We start from the raw sequence: 11,677 nt of genomic DNA, 5'->3' as shown, positions 1-11,677 counted from the left end.
TGTTATTTTAAAAGACTCTATAATTTCTTCTAATTCAAGAAATATAAAGTTTCTGGGTGTTACGATTGATGAAAATTTGAATTGGAAAGAACATTGTTTCAACTTAATTGCTAAATTAAATTCAGTTAGTTATATGTTCAGGAGACTTAAAATGGTACTTACCAGCCATCAGTTAATTAGTTTATATTATGCACAGGTGGAGTCGAGATTGAGATATGGAATTTTATTTTGGGGTACGTCCACTTTGTCAAGTGATGTTTTTGTTGTTCAGAAGCGTATTCTGAGGTTGATTGCAAATATACATTTCCTGGATTCATGTAGAGATGTTTTTAAAAAATATAAAATTTTAACTTTGTGCAGTCTTTTTATTGTTGAGTCTGCTGTTTATGTTTTCATGAATAAGCAGAAGTTCTCTTTAAATTCTGAAATCCACCATTACAACACAAGGAATTGCAATAAATTCCGTTTACCCTTTTGTAAATATAACATTTCTCGCAAATCGCCGAATTGTCTGGCTATTAAAATTTACAATCATTTACCTTCTGAAATAACAGACTCACTTACACAGGGTGTTTTTAAGAGCAAATTAAAGAAGTTTTTATTGGAACGGTCTTTGTATGGTCTAGATTAGTTCTTTGCTGTAGATTACACCGGTACTGACAAATGACTAACATTTTTTTTTCTTGGTTGTAATATGTTAGTTTGTTCTTATTTATGTTCTATGTTTTTTTTTTATATATGACTATTCCTATATATATGTATGTATATCTCATGGAAAAATAAATGAATTTTGAATTTTGAACTAGCATGGAATTATGTACAGGAGTCCCGAAATTAGGTGGCAATATTTCTACAGGGTGTTCTATGTTGAAAAAGATTACTTTTTCTTTATATAAACGTGGGCCCAAAAATTCTTCCTAAGAAAGTTATAGCCATTTAAAAGGGCCACTCTGATAATGGTTTTTTCTAAATAACTTTGAAACCAGTAGAGATAAATTTATAAAATTTGGTAATTACACTTACGTGCTCAGTCCGCTACTAAAACGAAATTTACAAATTTTCATCACATACCTTCCAACACTGGGGGGGGGGGGTAAGAGGGGTAAAATTTAGCATAACTTTTTTATGCGTTGACTTTTTTAACTTTTGACTGAAAAGTATGAACTTTCACAGTTATTTGGTAAAAAAGGTACTCTTGGTTTATATTGGTAGAATGTTCCATTTTTGTGTAAAATCCGTTTAAAAATAATTTTACATGTGTTAATCACCACAAGTTGAAATTTTCAATATTTTTTATCGTCACAGGTTTTGATTAACAAAAATGCGTTTGGCGTCATTTGCATTGACAGTTCAGTTATTTACTCTTTGCGAATTGTTATCAGTCAATATTTTACGAATGTAAAGCTAGCAGATATTCATAATTTCCCATTTCCGTTCAGACGAAAATCCACGGGCAATACGGCGCATAAATTTTCAAAATAGATTTGCAATAAATGTGTGGACAGGATTTTTAGGGGACCAGCTACTTGGACCAATTCAGTTTCCCGTTTGTCTGAATGCAGAAGGATACTTAAACTTTCTACAAAATGATGTAAGAGAACTATTGGATGATACACCGTTAAACGTACGCTTAACATTACACCATCAACAAGATGGGGCATCACCTCACTTTACACAATAATGTCATAAATTGGTTAAACGATCATTTTCCTGGCAGGTGGATAGGTAGAGGTGGTCCCATTCCATGGCCACCTCGGCCTCTAGATGTAAATCTTCTAGATTACTTTCTGTGGGGTAGGATGAAGGCTGTAGTTTACGTTACACAAATAAATCCTTTGGAAGAATTTGGAAGAACAACAGAGGATTCATTTATTTGGCTGTAAATCAAATCACACAAAATAATTTTGAATGTTTGAGTTCTTGGGCAATTCGACGTAGAGTTGAAAAATGTATTCAGCAAAATGGAAATCTATTTGAGAATTTGCTATAAAAATTACTATTGAGATAAAGATAAGTTTTATTAATAGTGTTTTTCAATTGTTTGTATTAGTTTATTGTATTTAATAATTTCAAATGTTTTTTTTACTTTGTCAAATAATAATTTACTAAAAATAATAAATTTCTGTGAAAATAACAATTCGCAAAAAGTAAATAACTGAACTGTCAATGCAAATGACGGCAAACGCATTTTTGTTATTCTAAACCTGCGATTATAAAAAATATTGACATTTCGATTCCCAGTGATTAACATGTAACATGTAACATTATTTTTAAACGGATTTTACATAAAAATAGAACATTGTACCAATATGAACCAAGAGTACCTTTTTTTTAATAAAAAATTCATACTTTTCAGTCAAAAGTTTAAAAAGTCAATACAAAAAAGTTATGGTAAATTTTACCCCCCTTCTCCCCAGTGTTGGAACGTATGTGATGAAAATTGTAAATTTCGTTTTAGTAGCGGACTGAGCACGTAAGTGTTAAGCTAGTTACCAAATTTTATAAATTTATCTCAACTGGTTTCAAAGTTATTTAGAAAAAACCATAATCAGAGTGGTTCCTTTAAGTGGCTGTAACTTTCTTAGGAAGAATTTTTGGACCCAAGTTTATATAAAGAAAAAGTAATCTTTTTCGACAAAGAACACCCTGTAGAAATATTGCCCCCTAATTTCGGGACACCCTGTATACTCTGACACCTTTAAACAGCTAGTAATAAATAATTATCCTAACTAAAAACTATAATCTATATTGCCAGTGTTGCGAGAAACGAAACAACTACTCCGCGGTCTATATGCCCCGACCGGCATTGAATTACACTCGCAACACCTAGTGCAACAGCTAGGATCGTTCATCAGTCTAACCCACCAGGCACAGACCGGTGGTACATAGTACGCGAAGCGCAAATGGCTCCATCTATCGTGCTGACTTCCCACTATGCCATTCAAATGGCTACTACGGTAGGAAGCGACCTGCTAAAATTTGCCAGGTACTTTGGTGCACGATTATCGCCTAGAATGGGAAAAAAGGTTTTTAAATAGCTGTTCGCCTCCTAGGCGATAATCGTGCACCAAAGTACCTGGCAAATTTTAGCAGGTCGCTTCCTACCGTAGTAGCCATTTGAATGGCATAGTGGGAAGTCAGCACGACAGATGGAGCCATTTGCGCTTCGCGTACTATAATTTATATGTCTAACTATAATTAATATAAAAACCTACACTTGATATATTGAAATTGTTATGTGTTTTTGTATTAATTATATATAGACATATTTTTAGTTTGTTCAATATTTTGGATAATTTTTTATTACTAGCTGCCTAGTGGCAGTGTAGTCGTATAATGCAATGCTAGTTGAGGCATATAGTCCATAGAGAAATTGTTTCCTGCATTGTCAGCAGTTAGGAGTCTTTGCTGTCCACTTAAATACCTATCTTTTGCATAGATTTCTGGTATCGAAGAACATTGTTTGACTTCATTTGAGAAGATTTAAAAAAAAAATTGAATTTGTTTGAATTAGTTTAATACATACCTTTAAAATAGACTATGCTCTAGCAGGATTTGAAATAAACACAATGAAATATATAGGATTTAATTCTTAAAGTCAGAATTAGATAACTTCGTTTGAATCAAAGAAACGCTAAAAATTATATGGATATACTTACAGTCTACATAAGACAAACATAGAAATCTTTCAAAACTGTATCTATTTTTTTCAATTAGCTATCAAATATATGTTTAGAATTCAAGTGTTGACCTCGATATTGACATAATTAAGTAACTGTAAATACCTAAGCATAATGTTATAATAAATTGAGCGTAATACTGTGTAATGCAAACATAATTCAATGTAATGTAAGTTTAATGTAAGTTAATGCAAAGTAGTACAAGTTAATGCAGCATAATGAAGGTTAATGCAGTATTATGCTATATAATACAATACAATGCAATTTAATTCTGCATAATGTGATGTAATACGAACAGAAATATATCAGTATTGCAACTAGTGGAAGACGCCACGGTTATATCTCGTTAGATGCTGATATTAGAGATAGGTAAGTTAGTCTAAATCGTAAAAAATATAATCTGGCGACAAATTTAGCAAAAAGTAAGTTTAAACTAGAATACCCCTACAAATTCAGCTGTCTGTAATTGATAGTGGAGATAAAAAAAGATATGAAACAAATTTTTAACTGGCTTTTAACTTTTTAAGGAAGCAAAATTGTACCGAAGTAAATAATTTTATTTTCTTTAAAGCAAATTACAATTAAGTATGGGCTGTTTGCAAGTTCATCGTTTTCTATATAATCAAAATTTTTACTATATATTAGATATTGATTAGTGAATTATGTAAAATATCAATAGCAGCAGTTTACTATTATTACTATTAAAAAATTATCAAAGTTTCTTCAGAGTAAGGTGAAGAAATTAATAAATATAACTTAGTACCAAAATGCTTACTTAAAAAATTTAGGCCCTCTCAATTGTGAATTAATTTTGAGGGATATACAATATATGGCATTACTATGCTATATTGCATCGGGCACTTCTGTAACTATATTCATTTCAAAGCTCTGTCATTAGACTTTACTTTTTATTGTGTAGCACAATTTCTGTTGCCCTGTGCCTACCTAGCTGTTTTGTAAATTTTTTTTGGTAAATTATTTTTTTTATGATATACAAGGGCAACAATAAATACTGTAGACAACTGGATGATAATATGGACATCGCATATTAATCACTTTTTTTAAAATTAACAGTAAGCACAAGAAAAACTAGACATTCCTAAAATAAAAAGAAACATAGAAATCTATAAATATTAGGTTCTTATACAGGGTGTAACTTTGAGTGGGGGTCGTATTTATACAGAGGCTTCCTTTGACGTTTAGAAACACGTATCAATAGTTTATTTTTCAAATTCCATCGTAAAATCTTGATTTTTGTTTAACCTTTTTTTAGTAATTTTCGTACCCCACTGCTGGAGAAGCTTGTGTAACATCAAATAACGGCACGCTTTAGTCGCAGCGCATGTACAATTCCATACCATCTGCCGTGAGTTACTTTTGTTGATTGGGTGTTCGGCACACAAGCAGTACTTAACAAGTAACCTAGCAAAAACTCGAGCAGTAATCAATAATAATAAATGAAATACACAAAAATAAAAAGCCTGTTGATGGCTTCCATCGATGAAAAACATTCAAATTCTCAGATAGATGTACTGTCTCCAAATGCGGAACAACAACTTCGCTTTATCACATTTTACCGGCACATTTATAGTAATAGTCATGTATTTGTAATACATGATTACAGTGGCGGCGTACACAAGTATTAAAGTGCATTTTAAACAACTAATTATTATAACTCTGACTATTTATTTGATAAAAAAAAGGAATTTCAGATTCGTATTCAGGGGAACACGTGATATTACCCCTAAAAAACTGACCCCCACTTAAAGTTACCATACAATATGCAACATTAAGCACCTTTATACTTTTCTGATTAGCGTCGTCTAGCGTTGCGCAGGAAAATAATATTTTTATTCCCATACAAATATAAATTTTATTAATAGTTCTTAAAAATCAGCAGTCGTCTCTTGAAATCGATTGGCATTTTCAACTTAGGTTATTATAAGCGAAATTTCGATAAAACGACGATTTTCTGTAACACTATAGCAGTTGCGCCCCCCTAGCGGTGAAAATATCCGTTGGGCTGAGCTGATCGCGGTCTTTTTTAGGAATTAACGCATTAGTGTAAGTTTATGTTGGAGCGGCACGCCAAGCCACGACAAAAGCTAGGCGCCTAGCCACGACTATTCAATGTATACATTCTTATGGAAATGTTCATAGTGGAGTACTAAAGCTAAGTAATAAACGCTTGGCTCCGCGCGCCGAGACAGGCGCTAGAGCAAAGAATCTAGCAAGGTATTATTTGAGCGCGGCGCGCTGATCGACGTACTGTTTTTGAGTAGAATAAAGATGTTTTTCTCTATTATTAGATAGATACATTCTTAATTCTAGGTAGAGATGATGAAACTCTCCAATTACTTTTCGTCCCCGGGTTTTTGGAATGTAAACAGTATTTCCTTTTTTGTATGCTATTAAGCAAACACCATTTATTAGCGGCCGATTCTAATACTATTTCATCATCAGATAAAGACGACGAGTCGGTGTATATATTGATATGATTTTCAGCTTAAAACGGGTCAAGACCTTAAAAAACTGAAGTTTATAGACCAGAAGAGTCCCTAGCGCTTCGCTCCAACATGTACGACTGTCGCATGCGGCTCTTTCAAGAGACAATTGCGGCTCTTCAAGTTCCTCTAAAAATTAAAAGTTAAAGCGGACAGACAAGCAGCACACGAGTACACATAAAGACGCGTATAAACTCCGTATCCGATTTAAAAAAATTCGTGGCTCTTTGAAATTCATGAAATTGATATTTCTATTGCAGATGACTCTTCCGGCTTAAAAGTTTGTCGACCCCTGGTCTAGGCCCTTAGCGCATAGCTCGGCTCGTGGCTTATGTCGTGGCTTGGCGTGCCGCTCCAACATAAACTTGCACTTAGGCTGTCGTGGTCCCGTCGTATCGCGGACCGTACTGGGCTGAGCTGATCGCGGTCTTTTATTACAAAATCAGTCGCATTTGACAATTGCACACAATCGCGTTCTCCTTTAAATAGTTGCAGTATTGTTTCAGTAGTGAAAATGAGTGCTATGGAAGAGGTGTTTTTATCGGCGGAAAAACATATTTAGGGGTGAAATAAACTCAAAATTCGCCCCCCAAAAAAATTTTTTTCTGAATATCATCAATATTTTCGAAAGAAGCAAAGTGGAAATTACTTATAAATAACAAATGTTTCACAAGTGATATAATTTTCAAACATTTTTTATATATACAAAATTTATATATGCTCAAAAAGAATTAAAAATATGATTTATGGAAACAAATTGACTATATTAAATTGACCTATTTCGGGGTTTTCGTTTAAATCTCTTTTTAGGGGGTGAACAACCCCCTAGTGTGAGAAATGTCTGTACGATTAGAATTAACATTATAAAATAAAGTGTTTACTTTTTCTTTAATCATACGAATAATTTTTTCTATTAGCGTAAAACGGATTTAAACGGATGCAAACTACCCCTCATGTTCACTCCTAGAAACAGTATCTCCGTGATATTTCGGGTTCTAATCAATATTTTGGAATGAAACAAAGTGGAAACTACTTATAAAAAACAAATGTTTCACAAGTGATTCCGTGATTGGGGGTTGCTGCCCTTATTATTTATTTCGGAAAAATGTATTTTTCAAACAAAATGGAAATTATTTCTATTAAACAGAACGAATGATTTACAAGCAATCTTGTCTGTAATTTGTACTTTTAGTGAAAATTTATGAAAATAAGAAATAAGTATAATTTTACCATCTACAAACCGGGGTATGCAATCCCTAACGTTCAATGGACTGTGAATCGTCCAATTTAGTAGAGGCCGTTTTTCAGAGGACAGTGTCAACTTGACTTCGTTTTTATTTGAATGCTCGTTATTTTAATATTTAAATCGTTGGGTATTATCAGTTTTTTTTAAATAGGTTTTATAATAGAGTAACTGAAATATGTGGATTTTCATTTTCATATCGATAACCAGTCCTGTGTGTATAGTAATACCTATTTGTTTGAATCAAAATTTTACTGTTTATTCAGCATCTAATTTTTTAGGAGAGCATTATTTGAAAATATTTGAATATTTGAAAATATTATTATTAAATAGTTAAGATAAAGATTTCTATGGAGGAGGTATTTTTATTGGCTCTTCTATTTAAAGAGGAAGAAAAGCGCCAAAGAAAAAAGCAAGCAAGATTTTGGATTTTGGAGCGATTTTTAGAGTACTTCTGTATGTCATCTGGAAAGTACAATGAGCTACTAGAGATTATTCATGAAGACATTCAGTTGCAAAATATAAGATTTAGACACTGCATACTACCTGTAGAAAGGCTGGCCGTTTGTCTAAGGTAATTTCTTTTAAATTTCGTGTGGTAAGTTGCCAATTTTAAACGATTCATGGTACGCGATCATCAAAAACATTTGCACTAGACATTCTCGAGCTTGATCGCATCGCGGTCTCCCGAGCAAGGGCGGCGCCAAGGGCGGGCAAGTTAATAAAATATTTTATTTACTTAAACTTTAATTTTGAAAATTAATACACTACTTTATTTTTTTTAAAAAACAATTGTAATAATAATAATAATAATAATAATAATAATAATAATAATAATAATAATAATAATAATAATAATAAATGTAAACAACTTTTATTTTACAAAATTTAATTATAAACAATATTTCTTAATAAACTGAAGTTATAACGTTAGCATCTACTTTCTTCGGCAGATCGAGTATGAGTGTACGGTATATCGTCCCGATGTTGATATCCCGCGCCCAATTCTGCAAGCTCAGCACTGGCCCTGGCCAAATGACATCATCGCTTACGCTGCTCACTCAGCGTCGGTCTAAGCCGGAACCCCAAAAGTTGATAACATTCGGCCTTTCCTGACACCTGGAGTGTCCCTACTCCAGCACTGAACCTACATAAGAAAAGCTATTAGTAGTGGGCGTAACGACTATTGTTTATTTGTGTTATAAATATCAGTACTTGTTTTGTGTTATCATGACTACCTAGTTACTTAAGAGCTACATTAGTAGTTTTTTTTATTATAACTACTATAAAGTAGCGGTGGGATACCACCAAAATAAGTGTTTTCTTTTAATTTTTTTTTTTGACTGGTGTCGGTGGCGACCAAAATAAAGAGGCGGTTGCGGAAACATGGCAGGCTTACGGATGAAAACGTTGATACTGGAGATTGCAGCGAGGAGCCTCCGGTCCGAGTGGTGCGCACTTTAGAGAGAGCAAAATAATTTGAGTTTGGTCGTTGAAGGCGAGTCAGGTACCCCAACAACCGATATTGATTTGCATTCTCTTTTAAATGAGGCAAGGGCAGAAGTCGAGGCGCTAAGAAGCCAACTTGTAGGTACACAAAGATGACCGATTGATACCTGAATTTGATCCCTTATAGTAGGGGAGCCCAAGAGGGGATTTTGGGAGTTACTCAAGCACAGCAGATTAACATATCTAAGTCCTCTATATAAGGCCGCGCGTGTAGGGCAGCCAATCAGAATAGTAAAAAAAAATCGATAGTTGGAAATACTCGAGCGCGTCAGATTAAGATATGATGGGTTAATTACATGCTGAAAAGTGTGCATTTCAATAATCTGATGATTTGAGCGTGACGTAAGGCAGTCGGAAGGTCACAAAGTTGCAAAAAAACGTCACCTCGGCATTCTCGAGCGCGGTCGATTTTTTTTTATTTTGAAGGACATAATTCAAGGATAACGGGAAAAATATCTGCCGATTTCCACAAGCCGAAGTAACAAAAATCGTTAATAAAGTTTAGCGGGTGCAGCTGCATGGAAATACATGTTGTTTTGAAACTCCGTCAGGAAACTCCGGGAGGTGATTCTGTGGATTAAAATAATAGCAGTATGTAATGAAAATTTTTTTCGAATTGTCAATTGTTTGCAAGTTACAGCTTGTCGAAGTTAATTTTTTTAATTTTTTTATTTAAATAACTTATTTAATTCATGTTCGATTAGTCTCTCATTTGGCACACCCACTAAGTAGATGAAGCTCTATTGGACCAGTCAAATAAAAGTTTCATTATGCGCCGCTAGAGGGCACTTTACCTAGAACTCAAAATTTGTTTGGTTCTTAACTTTTTTCTCTTGCTAGATATCACAAAAATTTAAACATTATTGAAAAGAGAAACAATATCAGAAAAAATATGTACTCTTTGTTCAAGCCGATAAATGTAACCGTTTACCAGGAAATCGCTATTAATGTGTTATTAAACATCAAATTTTTGATCATTGTTTCTGTAATTATGTACAGGGTGTCCCGAAATTAATGCAACAAAACTTGGTCATAGATTCTTAAGACAAATTTAGGGGACCCGTATTTTTTATTTTTGCCAATAAAACGATACAAAAACTAAAAATATCGTTTTTTCTTAACCTTGGCCATATATTTTTTTTACCTCTTATTTCTTTATCATCTGTAATAGTAGGGGAGCCCAGAGGGCTAAATGCGTCTTTACTCCAGAACTTTGAAGACCTATTGGATCGCGAAGATTATATGCTAAAAAAAGTTTATGTGATGTATACCTGTTTAGTGGTGGGGGAAGCGTGTATAAATTTTTAAAAATGTAAAAAAATAGTTACAAAGAAATCTTCAAGCGCGTCAGTGTTCGTTAGCGTGTACGTTCTACGAACTCCTGTTTACAGAGAGATATTAGTCTGATGAATCGCTAGTTGCAGGTAGCTGTATTACGAGGTAGAAATTGGGGTAAAAAAAAATCAGATTATTAAAGGGATTTTGTGTTCTGCATGTAATTAACTTATTTTCTTTAAATCTGATGTGCTCGAGTTTTTTGAGGATCGATTTTTTTTTACTAATCTGATCGACTGCCCTAGACGTACGTCACTATATTGAGGGACCCTATTTGGTAAAAGTACTTAACATAGTACAAAGATTCTCCCCTAATATTAAACAGCTCAGCTCAGGTCACATACAAAATCCCCGCTTGGGCTCCCCTACTATAATTTTATCGGAGAAAGAGATTACCGAAAGTATATATTATATGTGTTTATATGTATTATAATTAAAAGAAATAGATTTACGTGTGCAGAAAATAAAATAAAAAACTGTTTTTTACAAATTTCAACAAAATTTATTATTTGTTTTTATTTGCATGTTATTTCCCGTGCTTTTTATTTGTCACGTACAGTGATTTAAAAAAAAAATGTGAAAAAAAAATGTTTTTTTCAAACCGTCAGATTAAGAAAACCCCTCCAAATAATCGTCAGATTATAGATCAGCACGACCAGGGCATCAAGCTGAACCGTCTATATGAAAATCTGACGCGCTCGAGTATTTCAAAATGGCGATTTTTTTTTTGTATTTTCAAAAAGCTGCCACGAGTTTGCGTCACATCCGAATCGTCAGTCTTTTGAATGGGAGCTTCGTTCGGGTTCACTTAACAGCTCCTCTGAATATTTGACGCGCTCGAGAAAATTTTTTTTCCCCTCATTTTTAACCTTTCCATATGACCGCCCCCACCATCCAAATCGGCAGATTAACATATATCCATCATCGGAGACACGTAGAACATATACACTATCAATATCTGACGTGCCCGAGTATTCCCATGTGACTGTTTTTTTTACATTTTTGAAAGCCTGTAGACGCTTCTCCCACCGGTGACAGGGTATACATCATATAACCTTTTTTTCTTTCTACCATCTAATCTTCAAAATCCAATAGGTCCCCACGACGGTCGAGTAAATCCCTGTTTAGCATCGTGGGCTCCCCTACTATTAAGAAGCCAGCAACAAGTACGTCAATATGAATAATGAAGAAAAAAAATTAAGGTATTACACGAAAAATACTGTAATATTATTAATTATTGAAATGACGATATATGCAAAAAAATGTAAATTAAATAAAAACTAAATAAAATATATTTATTTTCTTGGGAATTGGGTTCTGGTGTGATAGTCGGTTAAAAAAAAGGATAAAAGAAACATCAGCTATTTCTTTCTTGACGTTTCGTTCCTGATCAGGAACTTTTTCAA

At 33.6% G+C, this 11,677-nt stretch overlaps 1 protein-coding gene across 1 annotated transcript; it reads left to right on the top strand.

Moving 5' to 3' along the window:
- Positions 1–7,777: 7,777 nt before the first annotated feature.
- Positions 7,778–9,513, top strand: LOC108916301. The gene is made up of 2 exons (XM_018722513.2): positions 7,778–8,001; positions 8,381–9,513. The coding sequence occupies exons 1-2, from the start codon at positions 7,778–7,780 to the stop codon at positions 8,541–8,543; spliced, it is 387 nt and encodes a 128-aa protein (XP_018578029.1). The 3' UTR covers positions 8,544–9,513.
- The last annotated feature ends 2,164 nt before the right edge of the window (positions 9,514–11,677 follow it).

This window comes from Anoplophora glabripennis, unplaced genomic scaffold (assembly GCF_000390285.2).
Source record: "Anoplophora glabripennis isolate ALB-LARVAE unplaced genomic scaffold, Agla_2.0 scaffold1927, whole genome shotgun sequence".
Lineage (NCBI taxonomy): Eukaryota > Metazoa > Arthropoda > Insecta > Coleoptera > Cerambycidae > Anoplophora > Anoplophora glabripennis.
This window is presented reverse-complemented; position numbering and strand designations above follow the sequence as displayed.

Excerpts from the sequence above, each read along its gene's own strand:
- LOC108916301 (XM_018722513.2), top strand. The coding sequence starts at position 7,778 with ATGGAGGAGGTATTTTTATTGGCTCTTCTATTTAAAGAGGAAGAAAAG. Across the intron at positions 8,002-8,380 it reads AGGCTGGCCGTTTGTCTAAG|ATCGAGTATGAGTGTACGGT; the intron begins GTAATTTCTTTT and ends TTTCTTCGGCAG.